At 41.0% G+C, this 24,210-nt stretch overlaps 2 protein-coding genes across 6 annotated transcripts in view; one reads left to right on the forward strand and one right to left on the reverse strand.

Moving 5' to 3' along the window:
* On the reverse strand, positions 1-18,587 carry LOC102902910 (uncharacterized). Of its 5 annotated transcripts, none has more exons than XM_006979966.4 (5): positions 18,456-18,587; positions 17,692-17,946; positions 4,679-4,805; positions 4,103-4,198; positions 1-1,787 (listed from the first exon to the last, which is right to left on the reverse strand). In XM_006979966.4, exons 2-5 carry the CDS (start codon positions 17,695-17,697, stop codon positions 511-513), a joined length of 1,506 nt encoding a protein of 501 aa, XP_006980028.1. In that variant the 5' UTR covers positions 17,698-17,946; positions 18,456-18,587; the 3' UTR covers positions 1-510. The 5 variants fall into 5 exon arrangements, with proteins under 5 accessions (XP_006980028.1, XP_076408380.1, XP_076408381.1 ...); XM_076552265.1 differs by having other exon boundaries at positions 17,692-18,025; positions 18,456-18,579; XM_076552266.1 differs by lacking the exon at positions 18,456-18,587 and adding an exon at positions 5,197-5,366 and having other exon boundaries at positions 17,692-18,295.
* The window catches only part of LOC102911928 (uncharacterized), a 21,586-nt gene continuing 15,054 nt past the window's right edge, over positions 17,679-24,210 (forward strand). Inside the window, exon 1 of the mRNA XM_076552212.1 lies at positions 17,679-17,870. The gene's annotated coding sequence lies outside the window, so the exon portion shown is untranslated. The remainder of the gene's footprint in view (positions 17,871-24,210) is intronic.

Here is a 24,210-nt window from a genome sequence, read left to right on the forward strand (position 1 = left end):
TTTGTCTCCAATAACATCCATATATTTCTTTATATGTAAGTGATCAGGTAAGGATTGCTACACTATTTACACAGTGATTTCTACTACAACAAATTTTCTCTTTTCAAGTTTATATGTTTGAAAATTATCTTCCTATGTACATGTGTAGTGTCTGTGAATTCACTCAGAGTTAATGAAGATCTGGCTTCACTTAAAGGTAGCCACATTGTATTGGGAAGGGTTTCTCAACAATACTTCTGTTGATTGTGTTGTGAAGAATAAAGGATTTCTTGTGTTATTTGAATTTGTAGGATTTCTCTCATATGTGCATTTTTGATCATGTGTATAAAATATTATCCAACAGTTGAGACTCCTTCCTTTGCTTTTACAAGATCTCTCCAGTACTAAATTGATGGTGATGAAGAAGGGTTGAATTATTAGTAAATTCCTTGCAATTCTATCGTATTGAATTATTCTTACTGTATTGAGTTATAGGTGAACATTATTGAAGGCTTTGCAACAGTGTTTGCATTAAACTGGATTGTTTCTAGTAGGACGTCTGTTGTGTCTAGTAAATCCTGAACAATTTTCAAGAGTGTTGCCATGTTGTTCACATTGGGAGGGCTTCTCTCCACTATGAAGTCTGCAATGACGTTTAAGGTTTGAAGAAGAGTTAAAGGCCTTACCGCATTCTTCACATGTGTAGGGTTTCTCCCCAGTGTGAATTTTCTCATGTTGAGTAAGGTCTGTAGTACAAGTGAAGGCTTTGCCACATTCTTTGCATTTGTAGGCTTTCTCTCCAGTATGAACTTTTTGGTGTCGAGTTAGATTATGACGGTTATTAAAGGATTTCTCACATTCATTGCATTTGTAGGGTTTTTCTCCACTATGAATTCGCTGGTGATTCATATAGGATGAATAAATGCTAAAGGCTTTTCCACATTCATCACACTTATATGGGTTCTCTCCAATATGAACTCTCTGATGGTAAATAAGACTGAATGAACAGTAAAATGCTTTGCCACATTCCTTGCATGTGTAGGGTTTCTCACCAATATGGATTCTCCTATGCTTACGCAGGTATGAAGCCAAAGTGAAGGCCTGGCCACATTCATCACATTTGTAGGGTTTCTCTCCAGTATGTATTCGTTGGTGTTGGTGAAGGCTGGAAGAACAGATAAAGGCTTTGCCACACTCTTGACATTTGTAGGGTTTCTCTCCAGTATGGATCCTCTGGTGTTTAGAAAGTATGCATCGAACGTTAAAGGCCATGCCGCATTCTTCGCATTTGTAGGGTTTCTCTCCAGTGTGAATTCTCTGGTGTTTAGAAAGTGTTGAGTGAACATTAAAAGTCTTTCCACATTCATCACATTTGTACGGTTTCTCTCCAGTATGAATTCTTTGATGTTTAGAGAGTGCTATGCGAATAGTAAAGGCCTTGCCGCACTCTTCACATTCATAGGGTTTCTCTCCAGTGTGAACTCTTCGGTGAACAACAAGGCCTGAACCACTAGTAAAAGCTTTGCCACATTCTTCACACTTGTAGGGTTTCTCTCCAGTATGGATTCTTTGATGCTTACGCAGATATGAAGAACAGAGAAAAGCTTTACCACATACTTCACACTTGTAGGGTTTCTCTCCAGTATGAATTCTTTGGTGCTTTTTAAGGTTGAAAGAATAGTTAAAACCTTTATCACATTCTTTACATATGTAGGGTTTCCCTCCTGTATGAATACTCTGGTGTTTTATAAGCAGCGGTTTCCAATCAAAGGTTTTCCCACATTCTTTACATTTATAGGATTTTGATCCTGTTGAGTAAACGTTGAGGTATCACTAAAAGCATGTCACTAAACTTTAAATGAAAAATGCTTAGTTTTAATATGCATACTTTTCACTCATAGTTACACATTTAAATGTAATTAAGAATCACATAAAAAAGAGTAAGAATCATTCAAATCACACAAATGGGAAACTATAGGCATTCAAACACCTATAATCTTTCAACATGATTTGAAAAATGTGGTAAGTGAAAACCACCTAAACTACCACTGGATTGTGAATATGAAGACAATGAAGAAAAAACAAATAATGGAAAACTATTACACCTAAACAGCTGAGCCAGACATGACCTCTGTAATGAGGGCGTTATGCTAAAGGAAATAAACCCATTCTATGAAGTCAGCTGACTGTGTTACTGGTCTTAAATAGAAACTCAAAGTAGAAAAGCTTGTGAGACTGGCAATTAAGTGGTAACTGTAACACACTGGGTAGCTGAACACCCTGGCAAAAATACAACGTTTCTTATGTGTCTAGTGTGTCAGCTCTCAAAGCTATAAAACTGTATACAGATGCTACATAGAACCGCCCTAACACTACAAAACAACATACTTGAAATATGTAAGACAATATTATGTTTTAAACACAATTCCTAGAAAAACTCACTTAACAGGATACAACAACCATTAAATAAACAATGAAGTGAGAGTCAGGTGTGGTGATCATGCCTTTGTTCTCAGCAGGCAGACAGATCTTTGAGTTCGAGGCCAGCCTTGTCCACTGAGTGAGTTCCAGGACAGCCAAAGCAACACAGAGAAACCCTGCCTTGAAAAGACACACACACACACACACACACACACACACACACACACACACACACACACATACGAACGAGGTGAGGAAACAAGCATGATATGAAAACAAGAGTAATATTTTTACTGGCAAGTGAAAACATATGACTTTGTTTTCAATAGACATGGTTTAAAGATATTTTCAATTTTATACAATGCATTAAAGAATACAATATCAAGCGGGGCGGTGGTGGCGCACGCCTTTAATCCCAGCACTCGGGAGGCAGTGGCAGGGGGAATCTCTGTGAGTTTGAGGCCAGCCTGGGCTACAGAGTGAGTTCCAGGAAAGGCGCAAACCTACACAGAGAAACCCTGTCTTGAAAAACAAAAACAAACAAAAAAAAAATCAAATAATGCTTTTTACAAAAATAAATAGGGTACATCTAAGTACATTATTACATGTGAAGCAATCTAAATAAAAAATAAAATAAAACACAGAAAATAGAACTGTAAACTATAAAATAAGAAAAAGGAAAATTTGGGCTCATGAATTGCTGAAAGACTGTGGAAGAGGTGTTCACCAAAACCACTCTAGGAGTTTGCAGTTTTCAAATATCCACATATCCGCAAAAGGCACACACTTTAAAATCACTGACACTGACTATACGGCAGCAAACAAAACTGCGAGAATTACAGGAGCAGCAAAATGCCCCCGCAGCTCAGCATGGCCACCTGTGGTCCATTCCGCAACCTACATGAGAAAATCAACTCCCTTCAAATCTTTAAACATTTTATTTCCCCCCTCCAATCCTTGTCATGTCCCCTTCCCCAATTCCTCCCGTGCCTCCTGTCTTAAAGTGATGACCTCTTTTTGATTATACTGCTCACGTACAGAAACTTGCATAAATATGTAACCATAATCGCTCACGTATAAATATATAACTATAAGAACTCACAAAGAGCTCTATTTTGACTAATGACTTTGTAAATGAAATTTGCAAATCATATTTGTGGTGTTACTGCGTTACAAAGTCTTTCCCCATAGATTTTAGCAATGTGTGTGAGTTTTCTGAGCTGTAGAAAGCTATGTTATAATCTAGACCTTAACATGCAAAATGGTCTTTAGGACTGGGGAGACGACTCAGCATTAAAAAAGCCTGTCACACAAGCATGAAGACTAGGGCTTGGATCCCTTTGTAAATGCAAGGTGAACATGGCCACCAGCTTGTAAATTCAACCATGGAATAAGGTAGAAGAACTGTTAAGGAACATACGAACACATGCAAACACACACACACTTCAAGTACCACACAGACATTAAGTTAAAATTAAAGAACTTCGGCAATCATCATAAATCCATGCAGTACTGCGTGAAGTGGTAGGGAAAGGCTGGGCATGATAAGCATCTAGCAGGAGATGTCCTTTAATGGTAAGTGTAATAACTATAAAATATTCTCCACTAAAACATAACTTCTCCATGCACATTGGAAAGCCATGCTTTTCGCTCATATTTTTGGATGACACTTGTGCATACTGATTCATTCATTTCTACATACCTGCGTGTGCGCCTACTTTTGCATGTCTCTTCACACTCCAAGGCTCTTTTCTTTGTTCCAGAAATGTGACCAAGTATGGCTTAGAGAAAGCAAGACCTATTTGAAAAAGGGAATTAGATGCTTGGCTATTTTCTCCTGGAAATTAGCATTTGAACTCCAGTATTATGCATCAAAAGAAAGAGACAATAAGATTGCAGGAAATACTATCTTTAAACATTTCCTGAAAGACAGGGCACTAAGGAGTAATTTACCATCTGCAGATTCTGACCTTCATTACAAGGAAAAGTATCAAGGCTGGAGAGTGGGGCATTTTCTTTAACACATGGACTATGTGCCTCATGACACTGAGCTTCTAACATTGCTACTACAGTAAAGGACATATACTTCCAAAAACAAGTTAAAAACACAGGAAAAATACAATAAAATGTTTCTCAGTTCCATCACATTCCATTTTTTCTTTAAAGCAGTCACATGAGCTGCACTGTTGGAGAGCACACGCTTCCATGAGATATTCTACAATGGAGGCAGTCACGTGTTGACAGTGAAATAAGAATTCACAGTGGAAGTGATTCTCACCCAGGAACACAAGGTTGCTGTAATTCTCCAACATCACATCCCTGTACAAATTCCACTGAGCAAGCTCCAGGTATTCTCTCTCTTCTGCAGAAAACTCAATGGCCACATCTCTAAATGAGAGCAGTTTCTGAAATTAAATGAAATCAACAGCACAATCAATAATATAAACACTGAAAGTCAATATGCTTGGAATGACAATTTTAAATTTTGCTAAAGATGAAATCAGAGCTAAAATTTTTTCTGACATGGGTGTGTAGTATTAGATACTTTTAAATGAAATGATATCTCATGAATTTATCCTTTTTAAAGAGAAAGATATGATTCAAAACTTACATGAATATAATTTTATACTAAAATGTTAACTGTAGTAGTCCACAAAAATATGTACTTAGTGTGGTCTGCTTGTATTAGACACCACACATTACATATATCCTCACAGAAAAGAGCCATGGTGAGTGTGCACACTCAGTAGAGCGCTCTAACCGCAGTAGAGTGGGTCCATACACTCCAGCACTGACCTCGGTAATGCGATCAGGTGCAGAGACAGTGCCAGTTAGTTCCAACCACCCCACTTCATTTAATGCTCAGTCCTGCAAACGCATCAATTTCAACTACTGCGTAACTATCTTCTCTCTTCAATTTCCCCACAAAGTGAACTTTTCCTCTGGCAAGCAGGCCTTCGGAGAACCTGGAGACAGAGATCAGCACCTAGCAACCTCACGATGCCAAAGGTTATGTGAGTCTACCCTCTGTTTTCCAGGTGTGCATCTGATTGTAAAGTCGACACACCTTGCACTACTGTTTGGGCACAGGTTCACGTCCAGGTCTCACAGGACCTTAGTGACAGGAAGGGTCACTAAGATTGTCAGTCCTTTTAGGAATGTGGGGACTTGGTGGGTTAATATGTTAAAACTCCATAGGGTCTTCCTGTCTTAAAGTTTCTCTTAGTCTCTTCACAAGGAAGTCATTCCACTGATGTAGAGATAAACTCCCGTCATGTATACCAGTCGTTAATTCCAGAACTAAAGACCATGCATTCTTGGTTAGGATTCCAAAGCCACTTAATATATGTCCCCTGGTAGATGGCACCTTGAATGTTGATAATGACAGAGATGTTGTTTGTGGTAAACACGCAAGGTTGCTGTTTGTCAAGTTCTGTTTACTTTTTAAAATCTTCACCTAATTGATTTTCTATGTGAAGTTAGCATTACTCTGAGTGTATAAATGAAATTATACATTTATTCTACAAAGTTGTTAAATATCAGTGAGCATTTGATTCATGCTGTTAACTCATTAACAGTATCTCACCTATAAATATAATAATAATACAGTTTAAAATATTTAGGTGCTTTACTTAGGTGCTTTACTTAGGTGCTTCTTGAGTATTGAAATTAAAATGAGTTTATTTGTTGAGCCCAGATGCTTTCTTTATTGATTGTTAATTTGGGGTTAACTGGGTATATTTATTTGTCCACTCTCTATATAAGGCTGTATCCTGTTTTAAAGAACTGCCTCTTTGGGAGTTAGCACTTAACTACATATTTATACATACATACATACATACATACATACATACATATATGTAGAGCTTGGTAGATAAGCAGAGTTAAACTAAAGGGCTGATCTGCAGAGGCATTCTTCATGAGGCCTGACATCTACCTATACCTCACTATTATGTTACATAAATGAGTTCACTCTAAAAATTGGAAGAAATTCATCCAGTTTCACATATTTAGCTTAATCTTTTATGCTAAATATATAATTAACTTTAACTAAATAAATTTATCTAATTCACTTACTGTGCAAGAGATAAAAGTTTTGTCCTTTGCTCCTTATTATTAAGTCTTTCATAATTATTTTGTGGTAATATTTCTATAGCATATTGAGAGCTGGTTATAGATTCTATACTTTAAAGTGTAAATAGATGTTTGGATTCATGTAAAAAAGAATTGATGGAAGGTTGATGGGCTAGCCATTTGTTCAAATTGGTTACTAGTTTGAAATACTTAGGGTGCAGGCTGGGGGTTTCAATTAGTCCATGCATAGTTTCTGTCATACTTATTTTGTAGCATGTTATCTCCTCTCAAAAATGGTTATCAAAATATGGGTCATAACTTACACTGAATATCAGAGGAGAGTGAAGCATGGTAGCTATGTGTCTCATTGCCCGATTTCATTAGATTCTATATTCTACTTTGTGAGGGTGGTTTCCATGTGTAGCTCTGGCTAGCCTTGAAATCACTTGCCTCTGTCTCCCACATGCTAGAATTACAGGCATGTGCTAGCATGTCCATCAATTCTATATTCAGAATTTACTATGAAATCATCATCTTATTTTACATTTCATAAATTTCTACATACACGCTTGCATAGAAAATGTAGCTCATTGCATCCCCATAATGGCTACACCTTGATCTAATATTTTTATGTTTGTATTTGTGCCTTCTTTTAGACCTTATTAGGGCATGCTGACATTGGTGGTGTAGATGCTGAATTAACAAGGGGCTGCTGAGGTAACTGATTACAAAACAGACTCTTCTGGAAACGTATAAAACATTGTCACCGTACTGGATGTTTTGTGTGTCAACTTGACACAAGTTAGAATCATCAGAGGAAGGAGCCTCAGCTGAAGAAATGCCTCCTTGAGATCCAGCTGTGAGGCATTTACTCATTTAGTGATCAATGAGGCAGAGCCCAGGCAATGGTGGTTGGTGCCATCCCTGGGCTAGTGGTCCTGACTTCTATAAGAAGGTGGACTGAACAAGCCATGGGAAACAAACCAGTAAGCAGCACCCCTCCATGGACTCTGCATCAGTTCCTGCTTCCAGGATCCTGCCCTGCTTTGAGATCCTGTCCTGACTTCCTTCAGGGATGAACTGTAATGCTGCAGTGTAAGCCTTTTAATAAACCCTTTCCTCCCCAACTTGCTCTTTGGTCATGATGATTCATTGCAGCAATAGAAATCCTAACCAAGACAGCCATGCTTTCACATTTCTAAACAAAATAGTTCTGTTTGGTAATCATTTCTGTTTACAGGTAAATCTACTGGGATATCTAATCACAATCTGGCATTTAGCTATTGATACTTCATATCATTTAAAATCATTCTTTTTTTTTTTTTTTTTTTTTTTTTTTTTTTTTGGTTTTTCGAGACAGGGTTTCTCTGTGTAGCTTTGGTGCCTGTCCTGGAACTCACTCTGTAGCCCAGGCTGGCCTCGAACTCACAGAGATCTGCCTGGCTCTGCCTCCCGAGTGCTGGGATTAAAGGCGTGGGCCACCACCGCCCGGCTTAAAATCATTCTTGTGAGCAGGCAGTGGTGACACATGCCTTTAGTCCCAGCACTTGGGAGGCAGGGGCAGGTGAATCTGAGTTCAAGGCAAGCCAGACTAGAAGTCTGAGAAGAGGAAGGGCAGGGTCAGAGAGTCGCCAGCAAACCCAGAGAAGCAAGATGATAATGCTGCACTGAGAAAAGGTACCAAGCTATGTGGGTATACATAGATAAAAATTATGGTTAATTTAAGTGTAAGAGTTAGTTAGTAATAAGCCTGAGCTATCGGCTGAGCATTTATAATTAATATAAGCCTTTGTGTGGTAATTTGGAAAGCAGCTGTCGGGTATTTGGGAACAGGGAGTCAGGACCAGAAATGTCCTTCTACAGAAATATGTTAGTGAGAAAATTTTAAATGACATGTCAAATACAGTCAATAGAACTTCTTGAAAATATGTGAAAGTGTGTGGAAAATCACTCCCTGTCAATTACATGGCTTTCTGTCATTTCACTGGTGATAACTCAGCTGATAAGAACTATAAAAAGCAGTTAGTACGCCGGGCGGTGGTGGCTCATGCCTTTAATCCCAGCACTCGGGAGGCACAGGCAGGTGGATCTCTGTGAGTTCGAGGCCAGCTTGAGCTACCAAGTGAGTCCCAGGAAAGGCGCAAAGCTACACAGAGAAACCCTGTCTTGAAAAACCAAAAAAAAAAAAAAAAAGAAGTTAGTGCATTCATAAATTATGCTTTTAAAAAACTTTGTTGATACAGGCAGACGGCAGACACATACAGGCCCAACAGCGGCCCGCAGAGGTAGACAGGCACGGCAGCAGAGACAAGCAGACGCAGGTAGGCCCACGGCGGCGGCCAGCAGAGGTAGACTGGCCTAGCAGAGGCAGGCAGGCCCAGAGTGGAGGCAGGCACAGCACAGAGGCGGCCGAAACACAGTCGCAATAAAGACCAGAATGAGAGCTGTTACCCTCTGAAGAGCTAGTGAAAACAAACTCTTAATCAAAAGCTTGGAACAGGGATGCCTCTAACTCCAACACCCAAGGAAGAAGCTATCTCCATGGGACAGAACCAGAATGAATCTGAACACTCCGTCTGAGGCCAACCCAGGGCCCAGCTGCTGATCCTGCGAAACCCAACAACTTGGAGGTGTTGGTGAGACTACCTCGCTCAGCTGAAATCCACCTGGGAGAGAATTCAGATCCCTACAGTTTGAAGTCTGAAGAAACAAGATCAGCTGAGGAGTTGACGAATGAACAAAATGTGACCTGGGAACACAGAAGAAGGCGCTGCCCAGCCACCAAAACAGATCACCAGAATCATAAGTATATACTTCACCGACTGAGATCAGCTGCCCCTGAAGAAACAGCCCAATAGTACCAATTTAACCAAGAACTCCTACTAAACCAAGACTAAAAATTAGAACAAGAGAGGCACTCTCAGACACAGACACCACCTGCACCGCACAGAGGAAGAGATGAGTAGACGCCAGTGCAAGAATACAGGCAACAACATAAAGACCTATATGGCAACATCAGAATGTAGTGATTCTACACCTGCAAGACCTGAACATACCAAGACAGAAGAAACAGAAGAAATCAACCCTAAAAATGACTTTAAGAAGATGATAAAGGCCCTTAAAGAAGAAATAAAACATTCGCTTAAAGAGGAAATAAAAAATTCCTTTAAAGAGGAAATGAAAAACTCCATTAAAAAGGAAATAAAAACTGCCCATAAAGAGGAAATGAAAAACTCCATTAAAGAGGAAATGAAAAACTCCATTAAAGAAGAAATAAAAAACTCCCGTAAAGAAATGGAAGAAAAAACGAACAAAAAGTGGGAAGAAATCAAAGAAAGTTAAGAAAAAGCAATTAAACAGATGAAAGAAACATTCCAAGATGTGAAAAAGGAATTTGAGACAATGAAGAAAACACATGCTGAGGGAACGCTGGAAATAGAAATCCTGACTAAACAAACAGGAACTACAGAAACAAGCATAACCAACTGATTTGCAAGAGATGGAACAGAGAATCTCTGACACTGAAGACACAATAGAGAAAATAGATTCGTCAGTCAAAGAAAACACTAAAGACAAAAAAGTCGTAACACAAAACGTCCAGGAAATTTGGGACACCATGAAAAGACCAAACCTAAGAATAATAGGGATAGAAGAAGGAGAAGAATACCAACTCAAAGGCAGAGAAAATATATTCAACAAAATCATAGAAGAAAACTTTCCTAACCTAAAGAAAGAAATACCTATGAAAATACAAGAAGCTTACAGAACACCGAATAGACTGGATCCAAAAAAAAAAAGTCCCCTCGCCACATAATAATCAAAACACTAAACACACAGAACAAAGAAAAAATATTAAGAGCCGCAAAGGAAAAAGACCAAGTAACATATAAAGGCAAACCCATCAGAATAACACCAGACTACTCAATAGAGACTATGAAAGCTAGAAGATCATGGTCAAATCTCATGCAGACACTAAGCGACCATGGATGCCAACCCAGACTATTATACCCAGCAAAACTCTCATTCACCATAGGCGGAGTAAACAAAATATTCCAGGATAAAACCAGATTTAATCAATACCTGTCCACAAATCCAGCCCTACAGAAAGCACTAGAAGGGAAAATCCAACCCAAAGAAGCTAAACACATCCATGAAAAATCAAACAATAGATAATCCCACACCAACATACACCAAAGGACAACTCAACACAACCACAAAAAATAACAGGAATTAACAATCACTGGTCATTAATATCCATCAATATCAATGGTCTCAACTCACCTATAAAAAGACACAGGCTAAAAGAATGGATAAGAAAACAGGACCCATCCATCTGCTGCATACAAGAAACACACCTTTTCTTCAAAGACAGACACTACCTCCAAGTAAAGGGCTGGGAAAAGGCTTTCCAAGCAAATGGACCTAAGAAACAAGCTGGTGTAGCTATCCTAATACCTAATAAAATAGACTTCAAACTAAAATCAATCAAAAGAGATCAGGATGGACATTAAATATTTATCACGGGGAAAAATCCACCAAAATGAAGTCTCAGATTCTAAACATTTATGCTCCAAATACAAAAGCACCCACATTCATAAAAGAAACACTACTAAAGTTTAAAACGCACATCAAACCCCACACATTAGTAGTGGGAGATTTTTAACACACCACTCTCACCAAAAGATAGATCTACCAGACTGAAACTTAACAAAGAAATAAAGGACCTAACAGATGTTATGACTCAAATGGACTTAATAGATATCTACAGAACATTCCATCCTAACACAAAAGAATATACCTTCTTCTCAGCACCCCATGGAACCTTCTCAAAAATTGACCACATGCTTGGCCACAAAACAAATCTCACCAGATACAAAAAAAATTGGAATAACCTCCTGTATCTTATCAGACTTCCATGCCTTAAAGTTAGACCTCAAAACAACAAAAATTATAGAAAACCCACAAACTCATGGAAACTGAATAATGCCCACCTAAAACACCAATGGGTCAAGGATAAAATAAAGAAAGAAATTAAAGATTTCCTAGAATTCAATGAAAATGAAAGTACAACATACCCAAACTTATGGGACACTATGAAAGCAGTGCTAAGAGGAAAATTCATAGCTCTAAATGCACACATAAAAAAGATGGAGCAATCCCATACCAATGAATTAACAGCACAACTGAAAGCTCTAGAACAAAAAAAAAAAAAACACCTCACCCAGGAGAAATAGACGCCAGGAAATAATCAAATTGAGGGCTGAAATCAACGAAATAGAAAACAAGCGAACAATACAAAAAAAAAAAAAATCAATGAAACAAAGAGTTGGTTCTTTGAAAAAATCAACAAGATAGACAAACCCCTAGCCAAATTAACTAAAAGGCAAAGAGAGAGCACCCAAATTAACAAAATCAGAAATGAAAAGGGAGACATAACAGACAACGAGGAAATCCAGAGAATCATCAGATCATACTTCAAAAACCTGTACTCCACAAAAATGGATAACCAGGAAGAAATGGACAATTTTCTGGACAAATACCACATACCAAAATTAAATCAAGACCAGATAAACCATTTAAATAGACCAATAACCCCTAAAGAAATAGAAACAGTCATCAAAAGTCTCCCAACCAAAAAAAGCCCAGGACCAGATGGTTTCAGTGCAGAATTCTACCAGACTTTCAAAGAAGAACTAATACCAATCCTCTTCAAAGTGTTCCACACAATAGAAACAGAAGGAACACTACCAAACTCTTTTTATGAGGCTACAATTACCCTGATACCCAAACCACACAAAGATGCAACAAAGAAAGAGAACTACAGACTAATCTCCCTCATGAACATTGATGCAAAAATACTCAACAAAATATTGGCAAACCGAATCCAAGAATACATCAAAACAATTATCCATCACCACCAAGTAGGATTCATTCCAGGGATGCAAGGATGGTTCAACATACGAAAATCAGTCAATGTAATACACCATATAAACAAACTGAAAGAAAAAAACCACATGATCATCTCCTTAGATGCTGAAAAAGCCTTTGACAAAATCCAACACCCCTTCATGATAAAGGTCTTAGAAAGATCAGGAATACAAGGAACATTTCTAAACATAATAAAAGCAATTTATAGCAAGCCAACAGCAAACATCAAATTAAATGGAGAGAAACTCAAAGCGATACCACTAAATTCAGGAACAAGACAAGGCTGTCCACTCTCCCCATATTTATTCAATATAGTACTAGAAGTTCTAGCTAGAGCAATAAGACAACAAAAGGAGCCGGGCGTTGGTGGTGCACGCCTTTAATCCCAGCACTCGGGAGGCAGAGCCAGGGGGATCTCTGTGAGTTCGAGGCCAGCCTGGGCTACCAAGTGAGCTCCAGGAAAGGCGCAAAGCTATACAGGGAAACCCTGTCTCGAAAAACCAAAGGGGGAAAAAAAAACTACAACAACAAAAGGAGATCAAAGGGATACAAATTGGCAAGGAAGAAGTCAAACTTTCACTATTTGCAGACGATATGATAGTATACATAAGTGACCCCAAAAACTCTACCAGGGAACTCCTACAGCTGATAAACTCCTTCAGTAAAGTGGCAGGATACAAGAGCAACTCAAAAAAATCAGTAGCCCTCCTATACACAAATGATAAAAGGGCTGAGAAAGAAGTCAGAGAAACATCACCCTTTACAATAGCCACAAATAATATAAAATACCTTGGGATAACACTAACTAAACAAGTGAAGGACCTTTTTGATAAGAACTTTAAATCTCTAAAGAAAGAAATTGAAGAAGATATCAGAAAATGGAAGGATCTCCCATGCTCATGGATAGGTAGGATTAACAAAGTAAAAATGGCAATCTTACCAAAAGCAATCTACAGATTCAGTGCAATCCCCATCAAAATCCCAACACAATTCTTCACAAACTTGGAAAGAAAAATACTCAACTTCATATGGAAAAACAAAAGACCCAGGATAGCTAAAAGAATCCTATACGATAAAGCAACCTTTGGAGGCATCACCATCCCTGACCTCAAACTCTACTATAGAGCTATAGTAATAAAAACAGCTTGGTACTGGTATAAAAACCGACATACGGACCAATGGACCAATGGAATTGAATTGAAGACCCTGACATTAATCCACACACATATGAACACCTGGTTTTTGACAAAGGAGCCAAAACTATACAATGGAAAAAAGAAAGTATCTTCAACAAATGGTGCTGGCATAACTGGATGTCAATATGTAAAAGATTACAAAGAGATCCATATCTGTCACCATGCACAAAACTCAAGTTCAAGTGGATCAAAGACCTGAACATAAATCCAGTTACACTAAACTTAATAGAAAAGAAAGTAGGAAGCACTCTTGAACGCATTGGCACCGGAGACCATTTCCTAAATAAAACACCAACAGCACAGACCCTGAGCACAACAATTAATAAATGGGACCTCTCGAAACTGAGAAGCTTTTGCAGGGCAAAAGACACAGTCAATAAGACAAAAAGACAGCCAACAGAATGGGAAAAGATCTTCACCAACCCCACATCTGACAGAGGATTGATCTCCACAGTCTATAAAGAACTCAAGAAACTAGATATCAAAATACTGAACAGTCCAATTAAAAAATGGGCTAAAGAGCTAAACAGAGAATTCACAAAACAAGAACTACAAATGGCTGAAAGACATTTAAAGAAATGCTCAACATCCTTAATCATCAGAGAAATGCAAATCAAAACGACTCTGAGATACCACCTTACACCTGTCAGAATGGCTACGATCAAAAACACCAATGACAGTCAATGTTGGAGAGGATGTGGAGCAAAAGGAGCACTCCTCCACTGTTGGTGGGAATGTAAACTTGTACAACCACTGTGGAAATCAGTATGGCGGTTTCTCAGAAAATTAGGAATCAAACTACCTCAAGACCCAGCCATCCCACTCTTGGGCATATACCCAAGGAATGCTGATTCATACCATAAAGATACATGCTCAGCTATGTTTATAGCAGCACTATTTGTAATAGCCAGAACCTGGAAACAACCTAGATGCCCGTCAACGGAAGAATGGATGAAAAAAATGTGGTACATATACACAATGGAGTACTACTCAGCAGAGAAAAACAATGAAAGCATGAAATTTGCAGGCAAATGGATGGAACTAGAAAAAATCATCCTGAGTGAGGTAACCCAAACCCAGAAAGACAGTCATGGTATGTACTCACTCATAAGTGGATTCTAGATATAAAATAAAGAACAATCAGACCACAACCCATAGAACCATGGAGGCTATATATATAGCATGGAGGTCCCTAGGACGACTGTGGCATATAATAAATTTCAGTTTTACTCAATTATTAAAAAAATAAATAAATAGCCAAATGAATGGAAACGCATGAACTATGAACCAAAGGCTGAGGGGCCCCCAGCTGGATCAGGCCCTCTGAATAGGTGAGACAGTTGATTGGCTTGATCTGTTTGGGAGGCATCTAGGCAGTGGGACTGAGTCCTATGCTCATTGCATTAGTTGTCTGTTTGAAACCTGGAGCTTATGCAGGGACACTTGGCTCAGTCTGGGAGGAAGGGACTGGACCTGCCTGGACTGAGTCTACCAGGTTGATCACAGTCCTCGGGGGAGGCTTTGCCCTGGAGGAAGTGGGAATGGGAGGTGGGCTGGGGGGAAGGGGACAGCATGGGAGGGGGGAGAACAGGGGAACCCGTGGCTGATATGTAGAACTGAAAGGTATTGTAAAATAAAATAAAAGGGAAAAAAATATAAGAAAGAAAAAAGAAAGGAAGGAAGGAAGGAAGGAAGGAAGGAAGGAAGGAAGGAAGGAAGGAAGGAAGGAAGGAAGGAAGAAAGCTTGCCTGAAGATCAGAGGACAGAGCCTACCACAGAGTTAAACATAGAGGTCAGGCAGTGGTGGCACACACTTTTAATCCCAGCACTCAGAAGGCAGAGGCAAAGATCTGTCTGGATTTCTGTGAGTTCTGGACTACACAACATTAATCCACTTTAAAAAAGAAATAGCTGGGCAGTGGTAGCACACACCTTTAACCCCAGAATTACAGAGGCTCATAAGCCTTTAATCCCAGCACTTGAGATCTCACGCCTTTGCTACCAGTATTTGGGAAGCACACACACCATTAATCCCAGCACTGGGAAGGTCGACATAAAAAGTGAAACACTTGGGCGAAGAAAGGCGTATAAGCCATGAGGAGACAGGACCTCAAGAAAAACTTTTCCTTTTTTTTTTTTTTTTTTTTTTTTTTTTTTAATTTTTCGAGACAGGGTTTCTCTGTGTAGCTTTGCGCCTTTCCTGGAACTCACTTGGTAGCCCAGGCTGGCCTCGAACTCACAGAGATCCGCCTGGCTCTGCCTCCCGTGTGCTGGGATTAAAGGCGTGCACCACCACCGCCCGGCCTCAAGAGCCCTTTTCGGCTGAGGACTCAGAGGCATTTAGTCAGAAGATTTGTGGAGTTGGTGAGGTGAGAAGTGGCTGTGGCTTCTTTCCTCTGATATTTCAGCATCCCCCCCCCCAAAAAAAAACTTTGTTTTTGCACACTCTCATTTAGCCTAGGGTTGCTTTGGATCTTCAGTGAATCAGGGGATGACCTTGAACCCCTGATTTTCTGACTCCACTTTGGAAAAGCAGACATGAGAGGATGCAGCACAGATTAAAGTTTTCTTCTCAATCATAGGTCTGTTCATTTTAAATTATACACACACACACACACACACACACGAAAGGTCTCTATGTTATCAGTGAGCATGCTGCCATATCATATCGACGTAAGAAAGCAGTGTTGATGCACTGTGCTTTTCTCACTTTAAATAATGCAAAACACAGCGCCATTATTTTCCTGAAGGCTAGTGGCATTAACTAGAAAGTATCTACTATTTTAATTATAGTCACATACTGCACAGAACATGCTCGTATTTAAGATGAAGTGGTTGGAAGCCCATGTTTCCTAAGAGTAGACTTTAATGTCATAAGTCAGTCTGTAGCATATCAACACCTGGTTAGACTGAAAAGTAAAAGCACAAAGGACTGGATGAGGAGCGAACACCTTGCTAATCACAGGACCCTGGGCGATCCAGAGCTCTTCAGATTCATCTTTTTGTCTCCCTGACACAGTATAAATACCTGGCTAAGTCTTACTTGGGTAACTGTTTAGGGAGATCATGGAACCCGGATGCCACATTCCGTGACAGAGGGGGCTTAAGTGAGTTTAGACACTGCAGATGACATGCAAAGACCAAAGAACAGCTTGTGATTCTAGAACAAAGCAGGCAGCCTCTCAGGAGGGCTATCTCCTCCTGGAGACATTCCAGCCCCCTCCCACCTATTACCAACAACCCCTATACACAAGTCCATTCTCATACCAACTCATTTCTCCGTTTTGAAAAGGAGTTCAAACATACAGTCCTGAAGGAACTGGATGATCTATTATTTTCCAGTACTTTTCGCTCTGCACTATGGAGTGAATAATTGTTAGGATGATGCAAAACTCAAATCTTTCCCTTCGGGAATTATTCTGCCCTACATGGAAGTGTTAGTCTCAGGATTCAGGTCACACTGATGATCATGAAGGACTCCTAATAAAAACAGCCGTTTATAAATCCAACAATTCATTCCAAAGAAAATGGAAGCAACATTCATACACCAACCACCCTTGTAGAACTCTCTGTACCTGCAAACAAACTAGCCTATGAACTTCTGTCAACTCAGACCAAGACTCCTAGGGCGGCTATGAAGTACAGGAGGGACCAGAAACCCCGTTTGCTGTAGATATCCTGAGAAATGACAGCTGCCGTGTGGAGGTAGTTAGGTAAAGGCAGCACGTTTCACTAGTGAGCTCCCAGCACAGGCTCAGGCGCAGGGATGTCAGCAGCCGCACCCAGTAAGAGCAATCCAGGATTCCCTGCAGTTCTCACTCCTGGGCCCTGAGCCAGCTCGCCTATCCCAGAAGCACGGGGTGGGCTCCGCCAGAAGCCTCGTGCTAACAAAGCAGTCACCCTCAGGACCAACCCCACTGCCCTCTGCGCAGCCCTGACCTGCATCCTGCGGGGCTTGACCCAGCCGAGGTCAGCACAGCACCTCCAAGTCAGCTTCTTCCCGCTTCCCATTCACAAGCGCACCCTCTCAGATCCGGACCCGCCCTCCACCCCGCCTAGGGGCCGGCGGGGTCACGCTGCACCCTGCACCAACCTCCATGTCAGAGATGCACACCAAGTACTGAGCAGGACCCGAATCTTGACCAACTCTGGGAACGATCCACGTGTGCAGGCCGGAAGCGCGGTTTCCAACGCGTCTCCTTGTGACATCACAGTAGGCGCGACTACATTTCCCACGAGTCTGTGCGAAGGCGTGCCGGGATCCCAAAGACAGTGAGTGGTTGGTTGTACAGTTTCTGGGTTTCTGCCCTTCTTAGTGTAGTTGAGGATGGGAGAAGAGAATCAGCTTCTGCCCAGGGACACAGGGAGTCAGGCTGCTTTTAAAATGCTGAATTCACTACAGGACATGCTTGAATGTGATGTCAAGCCTGTGACGGTAGTGTTTATTAAGTTTGCTGGTTACTTCTGGTCAGTATTGTTGTGATTCAAAACTTAAAGTCAACTTATCATGGAATCTTACCTCCATGTATAAAGTTCACATCGACTCCATTTTACTTTACAATAATTTAGCAAAAAAAAAAAAAAAAAGTGCAAATGACCACCATCTCTTTAAGATGAGTCTTGAAACCAGCCTATGTGGCATCCCCTGTTGTCGGAGCTGCTCAGGAGCTTAAGACAGGAGGGCCCCGAATCCAAGGCTAATCTAGGCAAAATGAAGAGACCTTGTCTCAAAGTACAAAAAGGGTTAGGGAGCATCTTAGTGTAGACGAATTTCTAAACAGTCTTATTAAATAAGAAACACAGAGCCAAATACAGGGGTGAAAGCCTTAGAGATCAGAGCAATAGCTGCCAACCTACCTTAGCTCACCACGTGGCCCGTGGCTTCTCAAGAGAGCCAGCTTCCTTCTGTCTAACCTGCCCCTTCATTGCCTTGCTGTTCTGCCTTCTCATTGGCTCTTAACCTGGCCACTTCATTTCCTCGTCACTGCCTGTCTAAACAGACCTCCGGGTCTCTATGGTTGTTATGGGTCTTAAAGGAATGTCACCATGCTTGGCTGTGTTCTTGAATACACAGAGACTCTGCCTGCCATGTGATTGCATTAAGGGCGTGTGCTACCACCACCGGACTTCTGTTTATGGTTGGCTATGACCTCTGATCTCCAGGCAAACTTTACTTATTAACATACAAATAAAATACCACATTTCAGCACAACTAAAATATCACCACATCTTAGGGTTAAAGAAAGCCCTTGATTACAATGGAGGCTTTGGCTTTAATACCCAGCACCATACACACATAAGTACTCCATGTACATGGATAAGACTCTGGAATCCGTATAGTGAAGTGAGTAGGTCAGGGACACAGAGATGCTTTAAATTATTGAACGAAGTTAAAAGTCCAGCTATGTGATGTTTACTTGCAAAGAAATCCCAGACCCTATCTCAGGATCTTTTTGATCTGTAAGTCCTTGTCCACACTTTCATCCATTAATCTGTGTAAGCAGTTTGGTATTGTGAAGGCTCTACAAGAACTTCATTCACCTCTCCCCACCTTTTCGTAAGCTCGGGCAAGGTTTTGTGGCCAGGTGTGCTATGAGCTCTTGCTTACCTGCCCCCCTCCTCTTCCAAGTGGAGGGACTCAGCTCCTGCTGAGCACATCAGTGTGTGTAATGACTCCTGGCCCATCATCCATTGTGAAATTCCCTATGCAGAGCTTTGATTGGTCTTCTTCAATTTCCTTTCTGATCCTGAAATTGTCCCCTTGCAACAATAATTACAGAGTTGAGAGTATCTGCCTTGAATGTCCCTCGGTTTCTGCAAACCAGGACGCAAAAATAATTCATCCGTAGATGCAAAGGTATCAGAAATAGCTTCATGAGAATATCAAATAAGTCCAGTGGAATAAGCCAGATTGTCACTGTGGAGTATGAAGACCTCCTTTCTCTTAGTAGGAATGTTTATTCCTGTACAGATCATGTCAGAAACCAAAGTGCAAACCTCTAACAGAAGGAAGAGTTTATGCTCACATGATGGACACTGATTTATGAGGAAGCTGTTTCTGAAGTTCATACAGCTATTTTCAGTCACCATAAGGAAATTATATTGTCTTTATTTCTTTCTTCAGTGCAATGATTGAGCATGAGTTTTAATAATTAGCGACACAGACGCCAGTACTTGTGTAGTATTAGGCGTGGGAGAATGAATTAAACAGGCTCTATGGTAACTACGAAGAGATGCACATGTGATGGCCTTAATTACAACTTGTCTCCGAAAGGCTCACATCTTTTTATCATTTGGTCCCCCGTGAGTGGTGTTGTTTGGGTAGGTTTGGGCTGGGTAGCTATGGTGGTTTGAAAGAAAATGGCCCCCAAAAGGAGTGGCACTATTAGGAGGTGTAGCTTTGTTGAATCGGGTATGACCTCTTTGGGAGAAGTGTGTCACTGTGGAGGCAGGCTTTGATGTCTCACATATGCTCAAGCCACGCCCAGTGTCTCAGACCACTTTCTTGTTGCCTGTGTATCAAGATGTAAAATTCTCAGCTCCTTCTACAGCAACACATCTGCCTGCATGTCTCAATGTCCCACCAGGATGATAATGGATTAAACCTCTGAAACCATAAGCTACCACCTCAATTAAATCTTCTTTATAAGAGTTGCCATGGTCATGGTATCTCTTCACAGTAATCGAAACCCTAAGACAGTGGCCTTGCTGAGGGGATTTTGTCACTGGGGTTGGGCTGTGAAAGTTTAATGATTTCAATCATTTCTAGTTCACTGTCTCGGCTTTGTGTGTGATGTCCTGCTGCGGGCCGCAGGAATATATCATAAGAACTCAGCTGGTTATGGCAAAGTCACTACTTGGAGGGATCATGGAATTCCTCCAGAGGAAGCCAAATCCCAAGGAGTTTTTGGTGTTACTTGGCTTGTTATATATCAGCTGTCTTCTGTTATGAAAATCATGTGTGCCTTCATAGTTTTCCCAATTGACTTTCCCCTAAGAAGGACTAACAGTGTAGACTGAGCACTCTCTGGACATACACATTCCAGGTATTTGGAGAACAGCCTCAGGAAAGGCTTTCTCTGGAATCAGATTATCTCCCTTAGCCACTTTCAAGGACTACAGGAAACACCACCCAGGTGGGTGCCCAACTTCCGAGGACTAACAATGATAACAGCCCACCTGCAAGTCTCCTGACTTAAATTCCACAAGGAGACACCGCCCAGGGGGGCGCCCAACTTCCAAGGACTAACAATGATAACAGCCCACATGCAAGTCTCCTGACTTATGGTAAATTCCACAAGGGGACACCGCCTAGGAGAGGTGGACGTTAAGTAATAGCTTTACACAATTTAGCTCGGACCCTCCCTTTATATACCGGGACTTCCAGGGCATAGGAAGGAGAAGAGAGAAGAGAATGGAAGAACTAGATGGGTAAGAACTTGAGAGGAACGAACTGAGATGGGGAAGAACTAGATTGAAGGGCTAGAAGAGAGGACAAGAGGAACGAGATGGAAGATGAGGAAGAGCCAGATGGGGAAGAACAAGTTGAGGAAGAGTCAGATGAGAGAGAAGGAGACGGGAGAGGAGCTGATAGGGGAAAGAACTAGATAGATGAGAACCTAGAAGGGACAGAACTAGATGAAGGAATTAAGATAGAACATAGAGGGGATCACAGACAAGTGTAGAGAGAAATCAGGCTAAAGATGACCTAAATATGAGAACAGAATATAAGCTTGTAACTGTCACAGAATAATAAAGTATATGGACTAAGGAGTTTCGTGTACATAGATTCATTTCTTCCCATTAAAGATTAATTATCAGCTGGTTGTAGATTCTTCCTGGACCCTGGGAGGGGACTATTGAGGGTCTGGACCCCCGTAGTCCTCGATAATGTCCAAGATATGAGCTCTTAGCTTCTCTCCTGGTGCCCATGCCTGTATCCTGCTGCCACCTCTCTCTGCCATGATAGACTCTTATCTCTGGAACCTTAAACCAAATAAACACTTTTCTCAGTAAGTTGCCTCGGTCATGGTGTTTTATTCCAACCACAGAAAAGGAATTCAGGACAGTTTTGACAGAAGGGTATTAGAACCCTGCAAGGTCCAAGAATGATTATTGTATTCCTACTCGTCCTTACTAATGAAAAGATGTAGCCAGGGAACTGTGTGGTGTCTGGTAATTTTTATTTTCTAGTAATTTGACAAAATATTTCATCCTTTTAAAAATAACCTATAGATGAGCCTCATACCCCTCTCAGGACACTGCCCAAGGTAATCATCATTAATAGTCCAGACTACATGCAGCATGCTTGTAAGTAATGCACGTTTACATACAAAAAGAATACATAGCATCCATGAGGGAATTCACACTTTATAAAGATTGAACTAGAAACATTGCAATATAAAAATAGTAAATTAAATTGAGATAACTCTGTAGGTCGACTTTTCTGTCCTACCTGCCAGTTCCCAAATAACCACGCTGAGACTTATTATTAATTATAAATGCTCAACCAATAGCTCAAGTTTGTTACTAGCCAACTCTTACATTTTAAATTAACCCATATTTCTTATCTACACTCTGCCACATGGCTTGGTACCTTTTCTTAGTACAGCAAGTACATCTCCTTCTCTCTGTATCTCCTTGAGATTCTGAGACTCCTCCCTTCTTTTCTGTCTGTAAGGCTCTTTTTGTTTGCAAGTCACGACTACCTGTCCAGCTATTGGCCAGTCAGCTGCTTTATTAAACCAATCACAGGGACATATATTCATGCAGTGTAAAGGAATATTCCACATAACTCAATATGTGTAGTGTGCAAGTTGGAATGAGAATGACCCTCTGGGTTCATATATCTGCTTGCTTAGCCCCCAGTTCAGGAACTGTTTGGAAAGATGTAGGTGGTGCACTCTTTATAGAAGGTGTGTCACTGGGAGTGGGCGTTGAGGTTTTAAAAGCTCACCAGGCCCAGTGGCTTGCTGCCTGTGGATCGGGATGTACAGCTCTCATCCACTTCTCCAGCACCATGATTGCCTACCACCACGCTTCCCACCATGCTGATAATGAACTCATGCCCTAAAACTGTATGCAAGCCCCAAATTAAATGCTTTCTCTTATAAGTTGCCTTGGTCATATTGTCTCCTTACAGCAGCAGAAGAGTAACTAAGCCATGTACCATTAATCATTATAACCTTTCTCTGTTTTGAGACAAAGCATACAGCCCAGGCAAAACACAAATGTAATGTGTATCTGAGGGTGACCCTGTATTCCTGATCTCCCTTCGATGTACTATGACTATTGGTCAGCAAGACATTCCTGGCTGTCATAACCTACCTGTATTAAGTATTGTTCTGATGGAATATCTTCAAGCTACTTTGTAGAGGGCAAAAAAGTCCTGTGCATACAGATAAGCACTGGAATAGCCAGGAAAGTTAAACATGCAGGCAGCCTTCAAAAGAAAGAGATGTTTAACCTGTTCCTCCTGGAATGCTAGGTATGGATGTTGACGGGGCTAGTATCAGCTTAAGACACCCTAGACTAAGTTCTCAGCACCAAAGAGCTTTATCTTCCCCAGAGGGTTGACAAACAGAGGCTTCCTGGAAACACACGGATGAATAGATATATGCAGAAAGAAAGCCTCCTCCAGAGGGGAGAATGTAACTGAATGGCCACAAAAAGTAAAGGCCTGGAAATTCGTTAAAAGGATTGGCCTTTGGAAAACAGGGAGAACCTGGAGAATCATATTCTCTGCCACAGGAAGGGATTCTGCGGATAGATTTACAATCCAGGTCCCCAGACCAAAGATCTCGTACCTGTGTCAAGGCCCAAACCGACTCTCCCCTCTTAATACACACAGGGCCAAAGTCCTGTCTCCAGCTGTTTAGGAAGCTGAGGGATTCCCCAGGCTTCTTTTCCATTGTCAACAAGGTCCACTGCTGGATCAATCATTCCCAGCTAGAAATTGGCCAGAGTTGTCAGTTATGCTTAGACATGCCCCGCCCCCTAGACATGCCCCGCCTCTTAGACATGCCCGCCCCTAGACATGCCCCGCCCCTAGACATGCCCCGCCCCCTAGACATGCCCCGCCTCCAGCCCTTTCACTACATATTGATAGGACTGTCAGCCATTGACTGACAAATCTCACTGTCACTAGGGACAGCCCAAATTAACATCAGAGGGCTTACAAGGGACTGTAACATATCTAATATTGAAAACATTTAGCCTGGGCACTTTCCCTTATTCTGATGTCTGCTATTCATCCTCGTGGGTTAACTCGTCTGGACAAGAGGAATATTACTGAGCCCCTGAGACTACTTGGTGGGCATGTACCAATGGTTTAACTAAATGTGTTTTTTCTTGATGATTTATATAATGGGGAAAAAAAAAACATTTTAATATGGGCCATGGACTGCAAAGAAAAGAAGAACTGCGCCTGCCCTCACCCTTGAATGGAGCCGGCACGGGCACACTGACAGCCACAGAAACATCAGCTTTTATCACGAGAGATATAAACTTTAAAAACTGTGTAGACGTGAGGATCAGGATCTAGAGGTATAAAGTTTCTGCTTTTGAATGAAAACAACAGTTAGATTCCCTTACAGAAATGGCCCTACAAACT

The sequence above is a fragment of the Peromyscus maniculatus genome, chromosome 15 (assembly GCF_049852395.1).
Source record: "Peromyscus maniculatus bairdii isolate BWxNUB_F1_BW_parent chromosome 15, HU_Pman_BW_mat_3.1, whole genome shotgun sequence".
In the NCBI taxonomy this organism is placed as follows: Eukaryota; Metazoa; Chordata; class Mammalia; order Rodentia; family Cricetidae; genus Peromyscus; species Peromyscus maniculatus.

Bases quoted from the DNA above. Each gene is read 5' to 3' on its own strand.
- LOC102902910 (XM_015998587.3), bottom strand. From the start codon at position 17,609: ATGGGAAGCGGGAAGAAGCTGACTTGGAGGTGCTGTGCTGACCTCGGC. The intron at 4,806-17,537 runs GTCAGGGCTGCG...ATTTAATTTCAG, and splicing joins TCAAGCCCCGCAGGATGCAG to AAACTGCTCTCATTTAGAGA. The intron at 1,788-4,102 runs GTATGTAGAAAT...TTTACTCAACAG, and splicing joins AAAAGTAGGCGCACACGCAG to GATCAAAATCCTATAAATGT.